At 42.8% G+C, this 25,497-nt stretch overlaps 1 protein-coding gene across 8 annotated transcripts in view; it reads right to left on the bottom strand.

The window, feature by feature from the left end:
- The window catches only part of MTHFD1L (methylenetetrahydrofolate dehydrogenase (NADP+ dependent) 1 like), a 236,051-nt gene that overhangs the window by 198,865 nt on the left and 11,689 nt on the right, over positions 1 to 25,497 (bottom strand). For 4 of the 8 annotated variants that reach the window (XM_030809836.1, XM_030809839.1, XM_030809841.1 and 1 more), the window contains exons 3-7: positions 24,410 to 24,460; positions 24,268 to 24,321; positions 19,205 to 19,329; positions 16,358 to 16,458; positions 14,127 to 14,266 (exon numbers count right to left, since the gene is read on the bottom strand). In XM_030809836.1, coding sequence (XP_030665696.1) covers positions 14,127 to 14,266; positions 16,358 to 16,458; positions 19,205 to 19,329; positions 24,268 to 24,321; positions 24,410 to 24,460 — 471 coding nt within the window. The remainder of the gene's footprint in view (positions 1 to 14,126; positions 14,267 to 16,357; positions 16,459 to 19,204; positions 19,330 to 24,267; positions 24,322 to 24,409; positions 24,461 to 25,497) is intronic. The other 4 variants (XM_030809837.1, XM_030809838.1, XM_030809842.1 and 1 more) reach the window with 4 other exon arrangements.

Here is a 25,497-nt window from a genome sequence, read left to right as displayed (position 1 = left end):
AAAATGCATTACAATGTTTTAAACTAAATACAGCGCTACCCTCTTGACTAGAAGACAGTATGTATCTTCTGCTATCAATGTGTTTTGAAACAGTTCATATCACATGAGAATCTGAGGTATGAGATCTGTATATATTTCAAAATCCAGAATGGGTAAAAAAAAAAAAAAAGGTATTTTCTAAAGACTTGTGGTTTATATCACTTGAGACCTATGAAAACTGTTTCTATGTCCTTCAAATGTTACCAACATGGTTCAGAAAACCAAGTTAAATTCCTCATGAGGGTCGGCTGAATAAAAAAGAAAGAAAACAACGTTCAAAATGATGAACATTACTTTAAAAAATTAACAGGTAGGTGCTTTGTCCAGCAAGGATGTGCTTCTAAAATTACAATAACTAAAGACATTGGCATCCTCAACTAGTGCCTGAGTGATGGCCAGTCAATGGTCAGACACAGAGAACAGAGCAGGGTCTGGAGGGTGGGGAGGGGGCTCTACCACACTGAAGTGGTCCCTTGCTTGATTTTCACTCTCAATGAACTGGGACACACTGTAGTTTATATGCGCCCAGTTAAGTGGCTTTATGGGTTACATTATGCTCCACAGCAGATTCTCCACAAGGCTTTATTTAATTAATTAATTTATTTTTGGAGATGGGGTCTCACTCTGTCGTCTAGGCTGGAATGCAGTGGCACTGCAGTCTCAGCTCACTGCAGCCCTGACTCCCGGGCTTAAGCGATCCTCCCACCTCAGCCTCCAAGCAGCTGGGACTATAGATGTGCTCCACCATGCCCAGTTCATTTTGTTTTTTAAATATTTTTTGTAGAGACAGGGTTTCACCATGTTGCCCAGGCTGGCCTTGAATTCCTGGGCTCAAGTGATCTGCCCGCCTGGGCCTTCCAAAGTGTTGGGATTACAGGCGTGAGCCACTGTGCCACATGCTTTATGATCAGACAGGGCATGTCCATGAAAATCTTAGGTAGCAAGGGGACTCCTAGACTACCTTGTGGCAAAGTTTCTATAGAGTTAGATGTCACTTTTCTAAGAAAAACATCACTTTTATCAGATGTCAAAATGTGTGCACTTTTTCTTTTCTTTTTTTGAAACGAGTCTCACTCTGTCGCCAGGCTGGAGTGCAGTGGCATGATCTCGGCTCACTGCAAGCTCTGCCTCCTGGGTTCATGCCATTCTCCTGCCTCAGCCTCCTGAGTAGCTAGGACTACAGGCACCTGCCACCATGCCCGGCTAATTTTTTGTATTTTCAGTAGAGACGGGGTTTCACCGTGTTAGCCAGGATGGTCTCAATCTCCTGACCTCGTGATCTGCCCGCCTTGGCCTCCCAAAGAGCTGGGATTACAGGCGTGAGCCACTGCGCCCGGCCACACTTTTTCTTAATATAGAAAAGAAGCTGTTAGGTTGGGCTACAGTATGTGGCTCACACAGTCAGATGTGTTTTAGGAAGATTCCTCTGGAAGCTGGATTGAGAATGCCTTAGAAGGGGTAGGAGGAAAAGCAAGATAGTGAGATCTCCTGGAGGAGGCGTCTGCAGGAAGCTGGATGCCCAGGTCTGGAACTGAGAATGGCCTGGGAGCATGCGGATGCGGGTCGGGACAGACAGCATTTACGTGATGGTTAAAACCAGAAGTGTGGCTTCCCCAAGGGAAACTGGCAGAATGGGAAGGAAAGCGGGTTAACAGACATCCTTGGGGAGCACTAATCTTAAATGGTTAGAGATAACGAACAGATGATGGAGACCATCATGTCCCGGTGGCCAGGAGCTAGGAAGGGCAGGAAGGGGCATTTTCATTCAGGCTAAGGGAAAAGGGTGTGGCCAACAGGTTTATGTGACAGCCGTGGTCAAGCAGGATAAAAGCAAAAAATACGCTTTTGGCAATTAGGAACTACCGGTGCCTCACTTTTGGCAATTAGGAACTACTGGTGACTTTGCTACAGAAATGGGCATTAGGAACCATGCCTGATACAGTCCTGCCATTACTGTAGAGTGTGTTGCCTGCAAATGGAGATTTCATTCAGGCAGACTGTTTCATAAGCAGATGCCCTGTTTATTCATTTATATAGATATATAATATAAATATAAAATATAATATATAATATAAAAATAGATATATAGATATATATTTTTTTTGAGATGGAATCTCACTCTGTGGCCCAGGCTGGAGTGCAGTGGTGCCATCTCAGCTCACTGCAACCTCCACCTCCCGGGTTCAACGATTCTCCTGTCTCAGCCTCCTGAGTAGCTGGGATTATATGCGCATGCCACCACACCCAGCTAATTTTTGTATTTGTAGTAGACATGGGGTTTCCCCATATTGGTCAGGCTGGTCTCAAACTCCTGACCTCATGATCCGCCTGCCTCGGCCTCCCAAAGTGCTGGGATTACAGGAGTGAGCCACTGCACCCAGCCTATTCATTAATTTTTTTTAAACTCTGAATGTCTAACTTTGTATTTGAAATTAAATGAACATTGATCATAAGATTATTGCTTTGTAGCTATGAATCTGTATCTACCTTTCCCTGCGGTATTAAGCATACCATTAAATAGGAATGTTAAAATAATAGTATAACTACTCTAAACTAAGAACATCAAACCATCTTCATTCAGATGTTGTTATACTTTGGCAAGATAAGGGGATGACAACTGCAGCAAAAGGTATTTTACCCACTTCACGTCCACCCAGTGATCTCATCCTGGGAGAATTTTTTTCCTTTCAGGAATTGGGTGTGTTTCTTTTATTTCCACTCTCATCTGTGATTAGTAGAACAAATTATTGGCTTTTAAAATTTTAAGACATTTCTTATGATTATTTCATAAATCAAAATGACTACAAGCCAAATGGACATCTGGGAATTAGGATTACAGCATTTTTTCTACCAAACTTTTCCCCTAAAAAATAATAAACGACCTTCCTTTTTCTAAATGTTCCTAAGTTCACCTCTTACTTCACCATTCAACTTAATTTACTGCCCAACATATGAGAAGAAAATATCAAGGATACTTAGTTGTGTCCAAAATGCTGGAAAAGATAATTCCTCTGGAAGTAAGCTTCACACTTAAAAAAGTCATGACAGATGATAAAAGGAAAAATGCAGCACCATTCTGGGAATGATATACTTTAATGACTCATCAAAAATAATTTGCTTCCACAGAAGAATCACTTGAACCTGGGAGGCAGAGCTTGCAGTGAGCCTAGATCGCACCCCTGCACTCCAGCCTGGCGACAGAACGAGACTCCGTCCCAAAAAGAAAATAATAATAATGATAATTATTATTATAATTCTCTTCCCTATACTTTAGGAAAACATAAAATTCAAACGTGGGGCTAAGAAAGAGAATGTGTATGTAGATGGGGGGTGGTAACGGGAAGTTTCCTTCACATGACAAAGACTTAGAACCAAAATACCTTATTTTGGTTCCTTTAGTACAAAACTAAGGAAGTGCTCAAGCTGCAGTTCTCAGGGCAACACCAGGCAAGTCAGGCTCCTAGAGGAACAGCAGCCCCGAGGATTTATGCTCATGCTGCCAGCCACAAACTTTCATCCATACAGCGTCTTCACATTCATGCAAACTGCCGTTGCAGGGGAAAATTCTGCTTTGCATTTCCTGACATTTATGCTTTTCAGTTCTGAGCCTCACATTGCACATCGACAGATTTCTGCATTCCGTTTCCTTTGAGAAACTCTCCGGGCTTCCGCTGCCTCCTTTGAAAAGTGAGGAACTGAGGCGCAGTGGGGAGAGCACCATGAGTGGAGTCCTGCGACCTGCGTTCAAGTCCAGACACTGCTCCTTGCCAGCGACAATCAGGGTCAGGGCTCTCTGGTGAGTATAAAGTCCAGTTTGCAGGGTTGCTGGGTGAATGCGAGGCATATATGAAAAGCCATTAAAAGGAAATCTCCACACAATTATAAGGTGCTTCATTGTTACAGGTTATGTTTAAGATGTTCCCATTAAAAGATTCTAATACTGGCCAGGCGTGGTGGCTCATGCCTGTAATCTCCGCACTTTGGGAGGCTGAGGTGGGCGGATCACCTGAGGTCAGGAGTTTGAGACCAGCCTGACCAACATGGAGAAACTCTGTCCCTACTAAAAATACAAAATTAGCTGGGCGTGGTGGCGCATGCCTGTAATCCCAGCTACTCAGGAGGCTGAGGCAGGAGGATCATTTGAACCTGGGAGGCGGAGATTGCGGTGAGCTGAGATTGCACCATTGCACTCCAGCCTGGGCGAGAAGAGCAAAACTCTGTCTCAAAAAAAATTTTTTTAAAATTCTAATTCCATGTCCTTAAAAAGCATTCACATTGGAGAAGGGGTGGAAAAGGAAGCCAGACTCTGCTGATAGTGCAGAAAAGCAAATGGGAGATGACCTGCTGCCAGTGGGCTGAAGGTGATGCTTCCTGCCTGTTCTTTGTGGGACACAGGCCTGCAGCCCTTCTTCCAGAATTGGGGTAGGCTCTCTTTTGTGCAGTATACACTTCACTGGCCCCTGATGACCACAAAGATTTATTTGTGGTTGGCCACAGGTGACTACAAAGTAACACAAGCGTCAAGGAGGCTGAAACTTACCCCATAGCTAAGAAGTGCATTAAAGCTCCAGATGAAGTTTCCCACAGAAAAATCGGAAAGGAAGTCAGTATGATTCCACTACAGTGGAACTGGCTTCGCAATCCCATGACCCTAACACCATTTATACTATTATATCTATGAGAAAATACATTCCATGTTCAGACCAACCTTCAAACATTTAGAACATAATCCAATGAGACTGAAATTAGAATATTTTGCCTAATAAGGTACAGGAAGGGCATCATAAAAGGGAGGTAATGTCAGGAAAACTGGAGGTAGATGGTGTTTTAATTATGTTTTTACTCACATATTTGATATAACGACAATACATCATTTCTTCTCAATCTTAGTTTCTCAGCTTAAATTCTGAACCACCTAAGACCAATCAGTCTGTTAATTATATGCCCCACCCCCCCGCCACTGGCTTTTTTTTTTTTTTAGATGGAGTCTCACTCTATCGCCCAGGCTGGAGTGCAGTGGCGCGATCTCGGCTCACTGCAAGCTCTGCCTCCCGGGTTCACGCCATCCTTCTGCCTCAGCCTCACGAGTAGCAGAGACTTGGGGCGCCCGCCACCACACCCTGCTAATTTTGTTTTTGTATTTTTTTTTTTTTAGTAGAGACAGGGTTTCACTGTGTTAGCCAGGATGGTCTCGATCTCCTGACCTCGTGATCCACCTGCCTCGGCCTCCCAAAGTGCTGGGGTTACAGGTGTGAGCCACCGTGCTCACCACACAGCCCCTTCTTGGTCTCATGCCCATTAGTTTGAATATATCGTCTCACAAATCCTTCCCTCAGCACTGCTAAGTATAATGGCATAAAGTCTAATAGAGATTTTTTTGGCTTTCTAAAAAGTTGTATTCACCTTCTTCCTTGGTATTAACAAACAGAGCAATGATCAGACAGAAGCAAGAGGGGAAAGTGGTGAGCTGACCCCCTAAAATCTATCAAACAAAGCTCAGGGGCCAACACCATTCAGTGCACTTAATTCCACACTACTGATGACCTGGGCTACTGATGACCTCAGCCACTCGCTAAGTACGAGCCTGTGATGCCCAGGAGGGTCCAGCGCTTTTTTCTCCATCTCACCCACAGCAGGCAGGGGAGGGGATGAACTCATAACTGAGGCTGTCTTGTGTGTCCATCCCTGCCCTCTCCAAAGGTGCTCACCAACCCCTCTGAAAGGGGTGCCTGGATAGCTGGTGATGAGCCCCAGGCCTCAGGGAGGGGACAGCATTCAGTCTACTTCAGCTCAACTCTCTTAACAAGTATGGCTCTGGGATTACAAACATCAAAATAAAATAAGAGTGAATTCAACACGAGTCAAATGTCTAGGGTCTTGGTCTCCTTTATCTGAGGTGGCAGGTGCTTTTTGGTTTTCAAGATTAGAGATTAGACTTTATGTGATGATCTGGAATAAGAGCTGACATGGGACAGTGTTAAAAACACAGGCTGTTTTGCTACCTCTACCATTTTTTAATCACATGATCTTTGCAAAGTCTCCTCTCTGAGCCTCAGTTTCCTCATCTGTAATGTGGGGAGGATGACAGTCCTGCCTAACAGAATAAGTGTGAAGACCACTGAGATAACAGGAGTACAAGACAGTGCCTGGTTCAGAGCAGCCATTCTGTCAATTAACATTGGCTGTCATTACTGTCACTACAGCACATTACTGCTTTAAGTGCATTCCATCCTGTTAAAAGGAGAATTGTCATGTAACTCACTAATGTAGTGCAGTTTAAAAGCTAGAGTTCCTCCATTCTCCCGTTTGGAACAGACCTTATTCTTTTTTCAAGAAGTCATCCTTTCACATGTATAATACAAGTACATTTAGAATTTTCCAATTCACTTTTAAAAGTCTTTCATGAGCCATGCCATGCACTAAATTTAAACTGAAAAGGACTTTGTAATAGTTCAGCTTTGTTCAAAAAAAAAAAAAAAACAAAAAACCCTAGACACTTTGATCCTTCAAAGGTGAAAGACCTATATTTTTTCCTTCTGTGAATACCAGTTTTGAGGGTCTCTGTGCTCAGGAGGAGAGGGAGAAATGAGATCCTCTGAGAAAAACAAAATAAAACGGTTCTCTGATTTCTAGGTTATTTCTTCGGCATGCAGCTGAGGTTTACCTCATCTCCCAGCTGGAGACCATTTCAGCATTGTCCAGCTGTGCCCTAACCACAGGTTCAGAGGAGACTCCCGAGGGAGGAGGGCCCTGCTGTACCTGCCCACCTCTCCCTTCCATGCAGAGGGCACCACTCCACCTCGTAAACACCAAATGCAAAACCACACCCACTTCAGACTGGTTTTGGCATCAGAGTCAAATCATTGGGGTCAGGAAGAGGTTACCTCCAAATCTAGGCTCATTCTTGAGAGTGAAACCAACAGTGTCATTCCCCTGCAGGCCCAGGACGCTGGGTGTGGGGGCCTGCGTTTGGGTGGAGGAAAGGCGGGGGGTTCCCTAGCCCTGCCCAAAAAACACTAGCTCCAGTGCCTTGGCTTCCTGACATGTGACACTCCATAGCATATGGCTAATTTGGACAAACGCCCAGGCGTTCTTCCCCTCCCCACCTCTAGGGTCTCCGTGGAAATGCTCAACGCATCTCCAAGCCTGGAAAAGATGCTCAGAAACAGAACAGGAAATTTATTCTCAATTTTCAACCATACACCTCAGCGGGCGTAAGTTACAAAGCTACCAAACACAGAAGTCTATTCTGGTATCTGTGGAACCCTAAGAAGTTCAATCCTTCATGCTCAGGCTCCATGGAGATTTTATACCTAATCAGTGTCCATAGGATATCCTTCCGTTTAGACAGATGGACAGAGAAAGGATCGATTTCTATTTGTAACTAACTGGATATAACTTTCTTTAAACCTACAGAGCCTGAAAGTAGTAACTAGCCCATTAGGGATCTCCAGCCCACATGTTTGGAAGTAGAGCGACTTCCGAGTAACAAGAGGCATGGGAAGGAAGAGGTCCACAGCTTTGGAGGAAGGCACTCTGTGACATCACTTAAAGTTGATCATTATCTACTGAGGACTACAAGACGAGCCTGACTGGCCAAAGCTGGGCACCTGCTCTGGTCAGTCCCTCCTCTCTCTGGGACGTTGGCTCATGGTAGTCTTGCTTTTGGTTTCACTCCCTTGGCCAATATGCTGCTGGGAGACCTCACAGAGAGCTGGAGACACTCTCTCCTTCCCCCACCCACACAATGGAAGCATGTAATACCAGGCTTCCAGTGAGGGACCTAACTCACACTATTTTACTAGTTTATCTACTTACGATTTGAGTGATTTGCCTAATTGACCCATGTATTTCTTTTCCTCCAGCCTGCACTCCGGGTTGGAGCACAGTGGTGCAACCTCGACCTCCCCAGGTTCAGGTGATCATCCCACCTCAGCCTCCAAAGTACCTGGACTACAGCCACCACGCCTGGCTAATTTTTATACTGTTTTAGAGATGGGGTTTCGCCATGTTGCCAGGCTGGTCTCAAACTCCTGGGCTCAAGCAATCTGCCCTCCTCAGCCTCCCAAAGTGCTGGGATTACAGGCATGAACCCCTGCACCCGGCCCACATTAGTATTTAATTCCATTCCCACAACTGCCCCATCAAGTAGGGAATATTCTGATTGCCTTTCTACGCGAGGAAACAGGCTCAGAGCAGCAACAGCTAAGGCTTGAGCCCAGAGCTGTGTGTCCCCAAAGCCTATGCTCTACTGCTTAATGAGAACGCAAATGTCGTGCCGGACTGGAAACCTTCAAAGGCAGTTTCTAGTGGTTGCGGCAGGCTGCCTGATAACCGGAAGGTCAGCCCACACTGGTAAGACTACCTGTAGTTTAAGAGATGGTAGATAGAACTCTAGTGTTACACAGTCACACCCGATGCCCAAACCTTTCACCCTCAGCTTTGGAAATCTCCAGCCAGATGTCCCACAGCAGGTATGTGCTGAGGGGGATGGGGGGGTCTTGTTCCATGTCAGGTACAAATAAGCACAACAGGAATGCCCGTCAAAGATAACGTCCTTCTACTTAGTAGCCATAATCCTAAGCTTATTCTCTTTTTTCCTTAACTCTTTTACCATTGCCAATAAGGAGAAGTTAAATAGACTATAATCTTAAAATGCACTTTTATTCTTGGTTGATTAAACTGGACAACAAAAATCCCATCTGGGCCAGGCACAGTGACTCAGGCCTATAATTCCAGCACTTTGAGAGGGCCATGTGGGTGGGTCACTTGAGGCCAGGAGTTCGAGACCAGCCTGGCCAACACGGCGAAACTCCATCTCTACTAAAAATATAAAAATTAGCCAGGCATGATGGTGCTCGCCTGTAATCCCAGCTATTCAGGTGGCTGAGGCATGAGAATCTCTTGAACCCGTGAGGCAGAGGTTGTAGTGAGCCAAGATGGCGCCACTGCACTCCAGCCTGGGTAACAGAGTGAGCCTCTGTCTCAAGGGGAAAAAAATCCCTATCTGTTGTTAAAATTTTTACTTCCAGTGTTTTTCACAGTGAAGCTTTTCCAAGGGTGTGCCAGATGTGGACAGAGCCTGTCCCGATTGGGTGCCCCAGGACACTAACCCATGCCTAGGTGGCTCTTTGCACCACTGTGGCCTCCAGACAGCCATTGAGTGGTACAATCCACATATTACCATGTCTCCATATTACCACGACTCCAAGGAAGGCTAGAATTCCTACTCAGGAAATGAATGGCAAGGGTTTTCTGCCCCATACATTCTTCTTGTAAAAATACAACACAAGAATAGCGACAATTCAAATGTCAGGCAGACACAGGGAGGCATATGGGTTACGGGGAGGTATGTGGCTAGTGAAAGGGTAGCTGCTAACATGAAAGGCACAGGCTGTCATTTGTGGTGGGACAGGAGCCTCACATAGGTAGGAGCCTCACATAGGTAGAGTGGGACAAGTACGGGGCGGGGCCATGAACATTTCTTCCCATATTTTTGGCTACAAAGACGAAGCAATAATAAGAATGAAAGTTGATAGCCTCTAACATTCACAATGGTGCCACTATAAATACCAAGGACTTAGGGAAAAAAACGTGTGTGCAACATCAACTATGAAAGAGAACCTTCTGGTACATATGAAAACAAGAATGTTACCCAATGACTAGATTCTTCAGAAAGTGAAGCCACTTAATCGTTCTCAAAGTTCGGATGAGATTCATCCCAAAGTACAGAGACAAGGTGATTTATTCCCGTAATAAAAAAGTACTTTGAAAAATGTCTTTGTTTTTCAATAATACAGATACAACTAGCAAAAGTATCTGTGACAGCTGCGAAAACATTCAATTGCCAAGGAAGGTATTTTCTCTCTTCACCACAGCTGTTCAGTGCAGGGCAAGGTTTATTTTCCTCTTCCACTGAGCTTCCAAATCAAAATTTCTGGGCTCTCAAGTGCAAAATATTGCCCTTGAATTTTCTTGGATAGGCTGCCACCATGTGGTGACTGCTAAAAACGCACACAGGTTCAGGTTTCATTGCAAGGCTGCCTTCCTGAGCTGTCTTAACCCAAGCATTACATAAATTAGATCCACCTGCCATGCAAAGATTCCAAATCTGCTGAGACACCTGGCTTCCCTGGCAGGATTACAATTTACTCCTCATTTCCATTCTCACCCTGCAACATGAGGAACGTGTATTTTTAGATCACATTCTGTAGTAACTGATTGTACTTAATGCATTTATTTAAAACTTCACTTTGCTTGAAATCTGTGAGCTGTACTGTCATTTTTAAAAATGAAAAACAATCACTTCAGACATAAAAATGAAAACAATAACCTAACATACCTAGACAACACCTATTGCCCAGTTTAAGAAAAAAGGCGTGAAGGTGTCTAGGTTTTCTTTCCATCTATATCCACATCCTTGCCTCAATAAATGCTTTTTGGATTTAATTCTAGTTTGCATTATTTCTTTATATTTTTACTTCATATGCATGGAATTCTAATATATATAAGGATTATATAATTAATACATAATAATATATATAATCCTAATATATAAAACAGTGATCTAAATGTCCTGACCTAAATATATATATTGATTCTATATATATATTAGGATTATATATAATACATATTATATGTATGCATGTATGTATTAGATTACATATATATATATATGTTGTGTTGCTTTCAGCCATATATAAATGGTGTTATACGAAATACATCCTTCTGCAATTTGGGTTTTTGTTCACTGAACAGTGTTTTAAAAAAATTCTTCCAGCCTGGGCCCGGTGGCTCATGCCCCTAATCTCAGCACTTTGAGAGGTCAAGGTGGGCGGATCACCTGAGGTCAGGAGTTCCAGACCAGCCTGGCCAACATGGTGAAACCCCGTCTCTACTAAAAATACAAAAATTAGCTGGGCATGGTGGCATACACCTGTAGTCCCAGCTACTTGGGAGGCTGAGGCAGAAGAATCACTTGAACCCAGGACACAGAGGTTGCAGTGAGCCGAGATTGCGCCACTGCACTCCAGCCTGGGGGATAGAGCGAGACTTCATCTCAAACAAACAAACAAACAAAAAAAATGTTGCTATCTACAGCTCTAGTTTATTTTAACTGCTTGTATATCATTCGGTTTTATGAACATATGTCTATGCATACTCTACATGCAACTACACTGATTTATCCATTCACTCTGATGGGCATTTAGATCACTGTTCAAATACTTGTTACGGTGCACTTGGTTTTTCAAGTCGCCTGCTTGGCCCTCTTCCAAGTTGTACTTTCCTTCTTTCCTTTCCTTACTGTTCTAGAGCTTTTTGCTAGACTTGCTGTCCTGCTCTGAAACTTGCCTCAGTCTCTCCTTCTGCTTTAAGGCCCTCAGTCCAATTCTTTCTTCTGAGGAGGCAAGAGCTGAAGTTGCTGCAGACCTGTACAGATACACCAGCACGAACTCGGGATAACTCGAATAGCTGCCACTGGTAAGATATTTGGTGCACGTGACTCGGATACATTCCCTAGTGGTCATCAAGCTCCAGAAGATGCTCAGGGAGAGATACTATCCTCTCAATATTCAAGAGTCACCATTCTACAGGGGACCTCTGGCCTGCCCATCAGTGAAGGCGAAATCCTGCCCCTGTCTCCCTTGCACCTGGCTGGATGCTGCTTTCACCAACTCATGGAGCCAGCTCAGCCCTGACAGCAGAAAGGGGCCAAGACCCACAGAACCACCACTGCCCCTCTGTCTTAAACAAACAAACAAAACTTTTTGCACTATAAACATGCTGCTCTGACCATTTGTAAACACACCTTTGTATATATATGGGCAAGTTTTGTCTAATATATATATACACACATATATATACACATTATTATTATTATTATTATTATTTTGAGACAGAGTTTCGTTCTTGTTGCCCAGGCTGGAGTGCAATGGCGTGATCTCAGCTCACCACAACCTCTGCCTCCTGGGTTCAAGCGATTCTCCTGCCTCAGCCTCCTGAATAGCTGGGATTACAGGTATGCGCCACCACATCCGGCTAATTTTATATTTTTAGTAGAGATGGGGTTTCTCCATGTTGGTTAGGCTGGTCTTGAAACCCCAGCCTCAGGTGGTCTGCCTGCCTCAGCCTCCCAAAGTGCTGGAATTACAGGGGTGAGCTACCGTGCCCGGCCACATGATATATATTTAGAGTGAAATTCCTGGGTCAAAGAGTAGCTCAAACTCCATTAAACTGCTTTCCAAAATGCCTATTTCAAATTTAAACTCCTGCCAGCAATATATGAATTCCCATAGCTCCAGACATTTGTCAATATGTCTAACTGGCACTTTTTACCTGCTGCCAATATGACTGGTGAGCAAACACAGTAGGAAACCAGACAGCTTTTTACGTCTTTTAAACCTCAGGTTCCTCACCTGTTAGTGGCCTGTCATGTGTCCATTTTTCTAACAGATTGCCTTTGTCTCACTGATTTGTAGGAATCTTTTATAAGATACTAATTGCTGGCTAAATGTTTGTTGTAAATATCTTCTACACTACAGCTGTCTTTTCACTTTTTTAAGAACTTCTTTTCAGAAAGAAAAACTTCAGGGTTTTTAAAAATTTGGATGTAGTCAGATTTATATATCTTTTCTTCAGCAATCTGTGCTTTTGGGGTCTCTTAAGCTACCCTTCCAATGCCAACATCTTAAATGCATACGCCTATATTTTTTTCTATAAGTTTTACAGTTTTGCTTTCCACATTTAGGTATTTTAATATAGAAGTGATTTTTATATGTAGTATCAGGTCAGTAATCCTATGCTAGACTCATATACATAACTAGTTACGTCAGCATCATTTTTAATAGTTAATGTTTTAGCTTTTTTTTTTTTTTGAGACAGAGTCTCACTCTATCCCCTAGGCTGGAGTGCAGTGGCATGATCGCGGCTCACTGCAACCCCTGCCTCCCGGGTTCAAGCAATTCTCCTGCCTCAGCTTCCTGAGTAGCTGGGATTACAGGCTTGCGCCGACAGGCCTGGCTAATTTTTTTGTATTTTTGGTAGAGACAGTGTTTCACCATATTGGCCAGGCTGGTCTGAAACTCCTGAGCTCAAGTGATTCGCCCGCCTCAGCCTCCCAAAGTGCTGGGATTACAGGCGTGAGCCACCACGCCTGGCCTTTAATAGTTAATCTTTTCCCCGTTGATCTGCAGTACCTGCTCTCAAGCTTCCATATATGCATAAATTTCCACTTTCTTCTGTTTCGATCGTCTGTTTGTCTACCGTATTATCCTAATTACTGTAAGCGCATCATAATTCACACTATGTGGTGGGAATGTCTCCCATCTAGTTTTTCCACAAAATTGTCTTGACTCTCTTTGTCCTTTATGCTTCCATTTGGATTTCAGAATCAGACTGTCAAATTCTACAAAAAAAATATGTCAGGAACTTATAATTTGCAGACAATTAATATCTTTAAGATATTGCCTCTTCTCCGTGAAGATGATACCTCTGCTTTTATATAGGTCTTCATAATAATTTTCATCAAAATTATACTTACTTTCAAAAGGTCATAATGGATACTAGATTTACCAAATTACTGTTCTGTACTTACTATGGTGAGAATTTAGTTTTTAATCATAATGTGGTGAATTACAGTGATAGATTTTCTCATGTTCAATCACCTGGAAATCCTACAATAAACCCTACTTCCTGCTGTATTTGGTGTTCTCAGATTTCGCTCACGATTATTTCATTTATATTCATAGCTGAAACTGGCCTGTTAATTTTCCTTTAGCATCTTGTCCTTGTTTGGTATTGGCACTCATAAAGTCTGTTAGGCCATGTTCCTTCTTTTTCCATTTGCTAGAGAAAAGGATTGTATTAGAATGATCTGTTCTTTGTTTGATAGAGCTCATTTGTAAAACCACCTGTTGCCTTTTCTTGTTTGTCTGGTGAGTAGACTCATTCAGTGTCTTTAATGGATATGGGTCTATTCAATTTTCTTCCTCTAATTTCTTGAATTAATCGCTTAGCTTACACATTTCTAGACTTTCTTCTGTTCTAACATAAGCCTTCAAGATGTACGCTTCCAACATGAAATTTACCTTGCTTTGAAGCTGACGTGTTTTCCACTGGATGCTCATTGTCATGGACCCTTTTCTCTGGAACAGGCATTGTAGAGCAGCTTCCAAAGACCCATGGGCCCCCACTACCAAAATCTTCTTTCCATCTAGGTTGACACCTACTAACCAAATAAAATTCAATATTATACTCAAAACTTCAGATCTTTCCTTTAAGAACTTTATCTTAAGAAAAAAAGACCCTTTTAGGCTGGGTGCGGTGCTCACGCCTATAATTCCAGCACTTTGGGAGGCCGAGGCAGGCAGATCACTTCAGGTCAGGAGTTCAAGATCAGCCTGGCCAACATGGTAAAACTCCGTCTCCACTAAAAATATAGAAAATTAGCCAGGCGTCATGGCATGTGCCTGTAATCCCAGCTACTTGGAAGGCTGAGGCAGGAAAATCACTTGAACCTGGGAGGCAGAGGTAGCAGTGAGCCAAGATCGCGCCACTGCACTCCAGCCTGGGCAACAGAGCAAGAATGTCTCAACAACAAAAAAAACCCTTTTAAAACTTGACCTTTCTCAGCACCAACCTACAATGACTATGAACTAGGAGTGGGGTGTTATAATCAACAAAAATTCTCTATTCAAACCCTTTTGGTTCCAATTCCTGTTGCTGAATTTCTTTCCACAATATGTAACTATAATTAACCAGCCTAATTTACTCTTTTCTTTGAGTACTTTCTAATGAAGTGGCTCAGAATCTTCATCTTGATAATCCATGTAATGAAAAAGTGCTGTACATATGGATTATTTCATAGATTTGAGCTTAATATTACTGTCCAAAAAGCATATATATCCTGAATGTTAACCTTTTAATAAAACTTTGCCATATATTTTTGAAATTTTTCTTTGATTGTTGGATGTTCGGGGGTAGGGAGGGGCATTTGCTTCATTTCTATTCAAATTGGAGTAGAGAAAAATATTTAGTTAGTTGAATTTTTTCTTTTCTTTTCTTTTTTCAGATAGGATCTTGCTTGTTGCCCAGGATGGAGTGCTGTGGTGTGATCACAGCTCACTGAAGCCTTGACCTCCCAGGCTCCAGCGATTCTCCTACCTCAGCCTCCCAAGTAGCCGTGACTACAGGCACATGTCACCACACATGGCTAATTAAAGAAAAATTTTTTTGGTAGAGATGGAGTCTCCCTATGTTCCCCAAGCTGGTCTCAAACTCCTGGGCTCAAGCAATCTTCCCACCTTGGCTCCACAAAGTGCTGGGAACACAGGTGTGAGCTATTGCGCCGGCCCAATTAGTTGCATCTTTATGTTCTCAGAAAGCCCTTGAATATATAAATACTTGGTAGTAATTTACTCATTAAATTTAATAATGAAGAAAGAGAAAATATTCATTTCTATTTCACTGACATAAAAATGCCAAGTCAAGGGGACAACAATGGAAATTAAGTCCTGACTACTGAAAAGCAAGCTGCTCACCAATAAATCCCAACCTAGGTTCCTGTGCCCCTACATCTAATTTCTTCTTCTTTCTTCTTCTTTTTTTTTTTTTTTTTTGAGGCAGGGTCTTGCTATATTGCCCAGGCTAGAGTGCAGTAGTGCAATCACAGCTCACTGTAACCTCAAACTCCTGGGCTCAAGCGATCTTCCCGCCTGAGCCTCCAGCATAGCTGGGACTACACGTGCACACCACCATACCCAGCTAATCTGTACATTTTTTTTGTTGAGACAAGGTCTCAATATGTTTGCCCAGGCTGGTCTCAAACTCCTGGCCTGAAGTGATCCTCTGGCCTTGGCCTCGCCTAGTACTGAGATTATAGGCATGAGCCACTGTGCCTGGCCTCATTTAAGTCTTCAGTGTAAGTCTTATCTAAGGCTACATATTGACAGATTTAGTAAGCTGAAACTGGAAGTACATTTTACTGTGGTTATTTTGACTGTTTCGTGAGAGAAACTGAGCATGTTTAAAACAGGGCTAATAATTTATCTCTACTAATTTCTCTTTTAATTTATAAGATGGTCTTACTAAAAAAAGTTTCTAGGTACTCATTTGTATCTCCCAAAAGATGAGAAAAATAAAAAAAGTCAACGTGAAATATCACTTCTATGTTCAATTAGAATCTTCTAGAAACATTCTAAAAGGGTATCAGAATAATAATAAAAAATTTTTTTAAATTCTTCCCCAAACACATCCTTATTAAAAATAATGTAAATACCAATAAATAGAAATCAGCAGCATTTCTCAAGGAGCATCCTACCTGATTTTTCAAGAAGTTCAATTACAGCTTTGGCAACAGGTGAAACAAAACATTCATGGGCATCCCCTCGCACCAACTTCCCCAGGTTTATGTCTGTTACTCTGAATCAGAAAATAAAGGAGTAGGTTAAGTCAAAGCCCAGCCAAAAAAATCACTCACATGTAATGTACATATATTAACCCCAAATAACATCCAAGTCAATATTTGATAGATAGAATACATAAAAATGAATTAAAGAGGGCCAGGCATAGTGGCTCACGCCTGTAATCCCAGCACTTTGGGAGGCTGAGGCGGGTGGATCACATGAGGTCAGGAGTTCGAGACTAGCCTGGCCAACATGGCGAAACCTCGACTCCACTAAAAACACAAAAAGTAGCTGGGCGTGATGGCATGTGCCTGTAATCCCAGCTACTAGGGGGCTGAGGCAGGAGGATAGCTTGAACCTGGGAGGCAGAGGTTGCAGTGAGCCGAGATCATGCCACTGCACTCCACCCCGGGCAACAGGGCGAGACTCTGTCTCAAAAAAAAAAAAAAAAAACCATAAAAAATGAATTAAAGAGAAAGCAGGCAATAAAGGCCATTCATTTTCTATGGCAGTACCTTAGGAAACTTCACCCTGGCCCTAACCTTGGGTGTTCTGTTTCTGCCAATACACCAGGACACAGCCTAGGGCCATACAGGGCTTCGCTTTGCAACTCCAGGGAGCTCCTTTCAATGGACCCCAATGGACTAGCATCCCTAGAGTTACACAGCAGCATGGTCCTGCAGTCCACTCAAAACCCAGAACCAATCCTATAAATCTGGAGTGACCCAGTAAGACCTGGGATTGAGGCACAGGTCACAGGTCTGATTTCAACTTGACCTCGATTATTTATCTCCTTGAGAAGCCGGGGTGGGGGGCAGTGGAAAAAATGAGTGACCACACACTTCTGAAGGGTTCTGTGCCTTTCCCTGTTCAAATCTAGGACAAAACACTCCACAGCTATCTAGCCTAAACTGAGCACATCAATCTCAGTAACAGAATGGAGACATTTAGAATCATTTTCATAATTTCTCCTTTTACTCTCTGTTGTTGTTGTTTGGTTGGTTTTTCCTGGCTGGGCCTCAGCATGAATTCCTCTCCTTTTATGAAAGACTTGAAACTATCCCCTAGGACCTTCAAGTTCTGAAAGTTTTCTCATTGATTAGTGCTTCTTCTCTTTTTAAAGTTAGTCTACGACAGGACTAGAGATTGTTGTTGTTTTTTTAAAAAATGTTTAATTATTTACTTAAAAATAGAGACAAGGGGCCGGGCGCGGTGGCTCACTCCTGTAATCCCAGCACTTTGAGAGGCCGAGGCAGGCGGATTACGAGGTCAGGAGATCGAGACCATCCTGGCTAACACGGTGAAACCCCGTCTCTACTAAAAGTACAAAAAATTAGCCAGGTGTGGTGGCGGGCGCCTGTAGTCCCAGCTACTCGGGAGGCTGAGGCAGGAGAATGGTGTGAACCCGGGAGGCAGAGTTTGCAGTGAGCCGAGATTGTGTCACTGCACTCCAGTCTGGGCAACAGAGCGAGACTCCATCTCAAAAAAAAAAAAAAAAAAAAAAAATAGAGATGAGGTCTCACTATGTTGTCCAGGCTGGTCTTGACCTCCTGAGATCAAGTGATCCTCCTGCCTTGGCCCCCCAAAGTGCTAGGATTACAGGTGTGAGCCACCGTGCCCGGCCAGGACTGGAGGTGTTCATGACACCTTTTCAGCCTATGTTTGGGTCTACTCAAGTTACAATAAAAGGCTAGAATGGAAGATTGTTGGGCGTCTCAGGAAGGTGGCAGCCTCCCCATCCAGCCCCTGCAGGGTCTACCAGATCTGGAATCTAACTTTATAAATCTGCTTACAATCTATAACCATAAACACATTGTGTTCTTTTTGGCCACAGTACAAAAACACTTTCTATATTTCCATGGAGGAAAATGGGGTTTTAATCCCCGGGAAGCATGCTTATCCCCCACTGGAGATGGCCGGTATCCTTTGTTCTATGAAGCTTATGTCACTCCATGACATGAATCACAGCCCAACATTACAGCACCCAATAGTTATGATGCTCCCCTCCAAATTTCAAATAAAACCTTGTGTCATTAAGAAAAGTATTTATTTTGCTTTTCTCAACTGGCCTGGGACTAAGACAGAATATGGTACTGCTAGGGAATCAGGTTTCTAAATTTTTTTCTCTGGTCTGGTAGAATTACCAAGGAAAAAACTATTAGAAGAATAGAGCTGGCTAAAGATTGTATAAGTCAGACCGGAATTTATTAAATGAATCTGACGGTGTAAGATCATATGGCACTGAAGCACTATAAAAGGGCTAATGTATTTTCCAAAATATGTAACTTTTGCATGCAGAATTTTAAAAGGCTACAGATGGCCAGTCACGGTGGCTCACGCCTGTAATCCCAACATTTTGGGAGGCTGAGGCGGGTGGATCACGAGGTCAGGAGATCGACACCATCCTGGCCAACATGGTGAAACCCCGTCTCTACTAAAAATACAAAAATTAGCCAGGCATGGTGGCGCATGTCTGTAATCCCAGCTACTCAGGAGGCTGAGGCAGGAGAATCGCTTGAACCCAGGAGGTGGAGGTTGCGGTGAGCCAAGATCATGCCACTGCACTCTAGCCTGGGCAACAGAGCGAGACTCCATCTCAAAAAAAAAAATTCCTACAGACTCCTGAAATATTTAAAATGATTTTTTTCATCTAATTACTGACACAGTTGAAATAAATAGAAGAAATTTAGAAAAATAAAAGCAGGCACAATAGAAAAAGTGATTTAGCCATAAAGGTTGATTATTTGATTTTATTTTCTTACCCATCCACATCTTTTTCTGGTTTCAAGGCATTGAGGACTTTGTTGCTAAACAAGTTCTCAGAGATCTGAAGGGCAAGGCCATGTACTCTGGTATCTTCATTAATCTTTAAGATTTCATCTATAATCTAAAGAGAAAACAAAAAAAACAAAATAAAAATTAGTTTTGTGAAAATGAGACCCAACAAAGGAAGCTTTATATAAAAAGTGGATTCATGAAAATGCATCTGTTATAGTTTGTTGTTGTTTTGCTCCTTGTTGAAGACTTGATGTAAAGCAGAATAAAAAGCCTATTTTTTTCTTTTCATCATGTGTATAAGGCTCAAAAAAAAAATTAAAAGGCTTGGCTGAATTTTTTAGTGACTTCTCTGCCTTTCTATGGCTCTACTCTGTGCCAGAAAAAGACAAAACAGAACAAAACCAAAGCTCCACAGCTATTAAGGTTTAGATAGACAAAGGACACTTCTCTGTCAACAAACATACTTTAAGCCAAACATACTGCCAGTTTTCAGGAAGGACAGGAAGCATGAATCTGAAGCATTCCAACCTGGCCCAGCTAAGCCTGTGTGTTTCAAACACAATGTGTTCAACACAGCTCACTAATCATGACGTCCAAGCAGTCACAGAGGCCCTCGGGTTATCTGGACCTCAATGACACATAAGAAGCCTTTCCAAAGGCTTATGCTAGAAAAATTCTTAGCATGCACAGCTCCTTTTATGGGAAACACTAAAATAATTCACTATTTAGGAAAAAGACGAAGCTACATTTTGGGAAGCTAATGAATGTCTGGGTGTGTCTCTAAATAAGCAATGCTTTGTCCTCTCTGTCTATTTTATGCCAGGAGATAAGATCCTGATTCATCTCACTTAACAAAAATATTTGCTCATAAGTGAGAAGATACTTATCTTTGCATATAGATCTCACTCAGAGGCTCTGGGGAAGGGTTGGTTTACCATTTTTGTTTCATTGCCTAGCAAAAATCACTACCTGTGCAGTGGCAGGGGAAACCATTTGAGGTACAAAATCAGAAAGAAAGCTTTGTTTCATTCATGCAGCATTCTTTCATTCATTCAACAAATGGTTTGAGCACCTACTCTGTATCAGTTCTAAGTAAAGGAAATACAGCTATAAACAAAACTGTCCTCGTGGATCTTATACTCTAGTGGAGGAGGGAAGTTCCTCCCTTCCAAATTATAATTATAATAATAAAATCACTGGAAAGAATAAATGATATGCAGAAAAATAAAGGTTCAGAGGGGTAAAAGGTTAACAGAGTGATGGGTGGAGGGGTGGTCAGAGGCCACGATGTTCAAGCAGAGACCAGAATGAAGTGAGGAAGCTATTGTCACCTGTACCAAGCATTTGGTAGAAGCAACAAATGCCAACACAAATCTTAATTAATAAATTAAGGTACTTACTCTTTTTCAATATAACACCATACAAATTCACTCTATTAGAATTTTCCCAAAGAAAAATAGGGAATAAATGATTCCTTGTCAAAAAATAAGTCAAGGCAAAGGTACTAAGAACACGCATTGTGGAAAGAGAGCCTCTTCAATAAATAGCGCTGGGAAAACTGGATATCCACATGCAGAAGAATGAAACTAGGCCCTCATCGCTCACTTCTATAAAAATCAACTCAAAAGGAATTAAAGACTTAAATATAAGGTCTCAAACCATAAAACTAATAGAAGAAAACATAGGGGAAATGCTTCATGACATTGGTCTGGACAAGGTTTTTTTGGATAGGACCTCAACAAAATAGACAACAAAAGCAAAAATACACAAGTGGGATTATATCAAACTAAAAACATTCTTCGTAGCAAAGCAAACAATCAACGAAGCAGAGACAACCTACAGAATGTGAGAAAATATTTGCAAACTATGCGTCCGACAAGGGGTTAACATCCAGACTATATAAGGAACTCAAATAACCTAATAACAAAAAAACAAATAATTCAAATAAAAAATGGGCAAAAGACGTGAACAGACATCTCCCAAAGGACATACAAATGGCCTGCAGGTATATGACAAAACACTCAACATCATTAATTATCAGGGAAATGCAAATCAAAACCACGATGAGATATCAAGCTAGAATGGCTATTATCAAAATGACAATAACAAATGCTGGGGAGGATATGTGGAAAGGGGAGCTCTTGTACACTGCTGGTGGGAATGCAGATTAATACAGCCATTAGAGAAAACGGAATGAAGATTTCTCACAAAATTAAAAAAACAACTACCATATGACCCAGCCATTCCCACCACTAGGTATATATGCACGGGAACTGAAACCACTATGCTGAGAAGCCATCTGCATTCCCGTGTTTATTACAGCACTATTCACAGTAGCCAAGAGATGGAACCAATCCAAGTGCCCATTAATGGAGGATAAAGAAAGTGTGGTTTGTATACACAATGGAATATCATTCAACCATAAAAAGGAACGAAATCCTGTCATTTGTGGCAACATGGATGAACTTGGAGGACATAACATGAAGTGAAATAAGCCAGGTGCAGAAAGGCAAATACCATAGGATGTCACTTACATGTGCAATCTAGGAAAGTTGATCTCATAGAGAATAGAATGGTGGTTACCAGAGGCTGGAGAGGGATGGGGGAGGGAAAATCGGGAGAGGTTGGTCCATCGGTAGGTAAAAAGTTACATTTAGATAGGAGGAATAAATTCCAGTGTTCTATTACACAGTAGGGTGACTATAGCTAATGACGATGTATTGTATATTTCGAGACAGCTAGAAAAGATCTTGAAAGCTATCACCACAAAGAAATGATAAACGTTCTAGGTGATGAATGTAACTAACCTGATTTGATCATTACACAACATATGCAAGTACTGAAACACCACACTGTACCCCACACACATGCACAATTATTATGTGTCAATTGTAAACAACAACAACAACGAAAATCAGGGCTATTAATACCAGTGGCAAGGCCAGGTGAGGTGGCTCATACCTGTAATCCCAGGGCTTTGGGAGGCCAGGGAGGGCAGATCACCTGAGGTCAGGAGTTCAAGAACGGCCTGGCTAACATGGTGAAACCCTGTCTCTACAAAAATGCAAAAATTAGCTGGGCATAACAGCGGGTGCCTGTAATCCCAGCTACTTGGGAGGCTGAGTGGGGAGAATCACTTGAACATGGGAGGTGGAAGTTGCAGTGAGCAGAGATTGCACCATTGTACTCCAGCCTGGGTGACAGAGCGAGACTCAATGTCAAAAAAAAAAAAAAAAAAAAAAAATACCAGTGGCAAAACAACCTAAAGAAAAGCAAATTCCGCTGGGCGCAGTGGCTCACACCTGTAATCCCAGCACTTTGGGAAGCAGAGGCAGGCCATCACCTGAGGTCAGGAGTTCAAGACCAGCCTGGTCAACATGATGAAACCCCATCTCTACTAAAAACACAAAAAATTAGCCAGGCATTGTGGCGGGCGCCTGTAATCCCAGCCACTTGGGCGGCTGAGGCAGGAGAATGACTTGAACCTGGGAGGTAGAGGTTGCAGTGAGCCAAGATCGCACCACTGCACTCCAGCCTGGGTGACAGAGAGAGACTCCATTTCAAAAAAAAAAAGAAAGAAAAGCAAATTCTGCTGCAGACAGTGGGTATCGTGCAAATGAACAACAACTTCCTTTGCATGCTGTCACTGCTGGTATCATAGGTATTTGTTACATATTTAACACTTCATATTTGTACCACGCTACAATGGCAAGTGTGGCAAACACTTATCGCCCAGTATATAGTTTCCTTTCTCTTCTTAGTAATTAACTCTTGATTTTTAGCTTGCTAATAAATGATCTAAGGCTTCTTGGTATAAAAACTACACTTCCCAGCCTCCCTTGCAGTTGGCCAGGCAACTAGGTAGGGGACAACGGAATGGATGTAGAACTGTGACTTTCAGGAAATGTCTTTAAAGACAGCAGGGGCCTGTCTTTGTCCTTCCTTTTTCTTCTTGGTGACAATGAACCTAAGCCCTGTGATCCTGGAAAAGAGGGAAGGTTAACAAATCCCTGTACCTTCTGTGTACTGCAAAGAACTGCTCTTCTCCATAGGACTCAAATAAGACTCACCAATGCCCCCTTGTTTACATAGCACAAGGCCAGATACAAACTCTAGAAATTCCCATTCTTTGTCTCACAAATGACTAGCAGACCTGCTGGGCCTCACTGATCAATCAGAACAAAGTGCTTGTTAACCAAACCACAAAGGTGGCAGAGCAGAGGGACAGGAGCCTGAGCTCCTATGACTTGGTGATGTCACCAACCAGGGACTGCCTACTTCCAAACTTTATTCATGTCCCAGAAAAATACACTTCTAGGCAAGGCACAGTAGCTCACACCTGTAATCCCAGCACTTTGGGAGGCGGAGCAGGGTGGATCACTTGAGGTCAGGAGTTCAAGACCAGCCTGGCCAATATGGTGAAACCCCATCTCTACTAAAGATACGAAAATTAGCCGGGTATGTTGGCACGCACCTGTAATCCCAGCTACTCAGGAGGCTGAGGCAGGAGAATCGCTTGAACCTGGGAGGCGGAGGTTGCAGTGAGCCGAGATGGCATCATTGCACTCCAGCCTGGGCAACAAAAGTGAAATTCCATCTCAAAAAAAAAAAAAAAAGAGAGAGAGAGAGAAATAAACTTGTATGTTATTTAAGATTCCATTATTTGAGGTTTTCCATCACATGAAGCCAGTAGGAAGAAAAGCTAACCACAGAAGGGCCAGGCCCTGGCACAAGGATCTGTGGCCCAAGGTCCAGCTTCCTCGTCTCAGCCTGACAATTTCCACTAGATGACGCTGCCACCGCAGCTGAAGAAACACAACCGAACTCAACAAGTCGCAGCTCAAGTCTTCGGTAGAAACATACAAATGACAAGGAACAAGGATATCATGAAGCATTTACCCTAGAGAAAAGAAGTGAAGTCTTCCCTCTAATATTCAGCCATAAGCAAAGGTTAGATCTGTCCCAGCCACCACTAAGAGACGCCAATGGGCCTATTAAGTCTCAAGAGGAAAGAAGAAGCAAGAGTTTAGAGCTCTGCCATTATTACCTCGGCTTCATTGCTATCTGGAGGGAGGCAAATGTGAGTGATGTTCAGACCAGCCTGAAAAAGGAACACAAGGTTATTCATCACTATAAGAGAATGTATTGTTAAAAGTTATAATGAATTTTTTAAAAGCAACAGTCCTCACCTCCTCAGCCAAATTCTGGTTGATTTCCTGCATCAAGTTGTCGTCACCTGCCTTAGGAGGGTAAAAACAACATAACAACATAAAAATAGCTTGAAAAGGCACAAAAGATAATCCGGAGATGAATTTTGTGATTACAGATGATCTAATTACAAGGATAATATGGAAGGTGCAGAAAAACAATCTTGCTGCTTCTAAAAAGGGACTCGGGGCCAGTATTTAACAGAGTAATTCCTCAGGCTTTAAATTATGTCACTTTTTTAAGGAAAATAATATCCCTCCTATTAGAAGACATACACAGTAACCTAGCCAGCTTTCCTCTCTAAAAATGAGGACACCGACTGGGCACAGTGGCTCGTGCCTGTAATCCCAGCACTTTGGAAGGCTGAGGCGGTGGATTGCTTGAGCCCAGGAGTTCGAAACCAGCCTGGGCAACATGGTGAAACCCCATCTCTACAAAAAATACAAAAAATAGCAGGGCATGATGGTGCATGCCTGCAGTCCTAGCTACTCAGGAGGCTGAGGTGGGAGGATCGCTTGAGCCCAGGAGTTGGTCAAGGCTGCAGTGAGTCAAGATCATGCCACTGCACTCCAGCCCAGGCAACAAAGCAAGACCCCATCACAAAAAGAAGCCAAAAAATGGAGACACCAAAGGTAGGAGTTGAAATGGTTTGCCTTTAGATGGAAAGCCAGGGAGTCAGCAGATTCCCAGGAGGCCCGAGCCCTAATCTAATTTTCTTTCTATTGCTCTAACTTGCCTTTCTTTGTAACGAGATGTGGCTACAGATCCCAGAGAATGTAAGTAACTTGAGCACAGCTCTGTAATCCTGAAATACGCAGCACGATGGAACCAGAGGCTGCTATTTTGATACGCTAAGTGCGTGCCAAGCCCCGTGGTAGCAGCCCAACTGTCGGGCTGTGTTTGCTTCCAGGCTTGGCTCACCTCGTTATTTCTCGGCACCTGCCATCACACAAGTGTGCCAAGCAGGATGGCAACTGGGGCCAACTGTGGCTCAGAACCAGGAGCTGCAGCCAAAAGAAGTATGTGGAATGCAAAGCCCTTTTGACGGGGTAATGACTTTTGTCCCATT

The sequence above is a fragment of the Nomascus leucogenys genome, chromosome 3, assembly GCF_006542625.1.
Source record: "Nomascus leucogenys isolate Asia chromosome 3, Asia_NLE_v1, whole genome shotgun sequence".
Classification (NCBI taxonomy): domain Eukaryota; kingdom Metazoa; phylum Chordata; class Mammalia; order Primates; family Hylobatidae; genus Nomascus; species Nomascus leucogenys.
The sequence above is the reverse complement of the archived record's forward strand: the minus strand, read 5'-3'. Positions and strand labels throughout refer to the sequence as shown.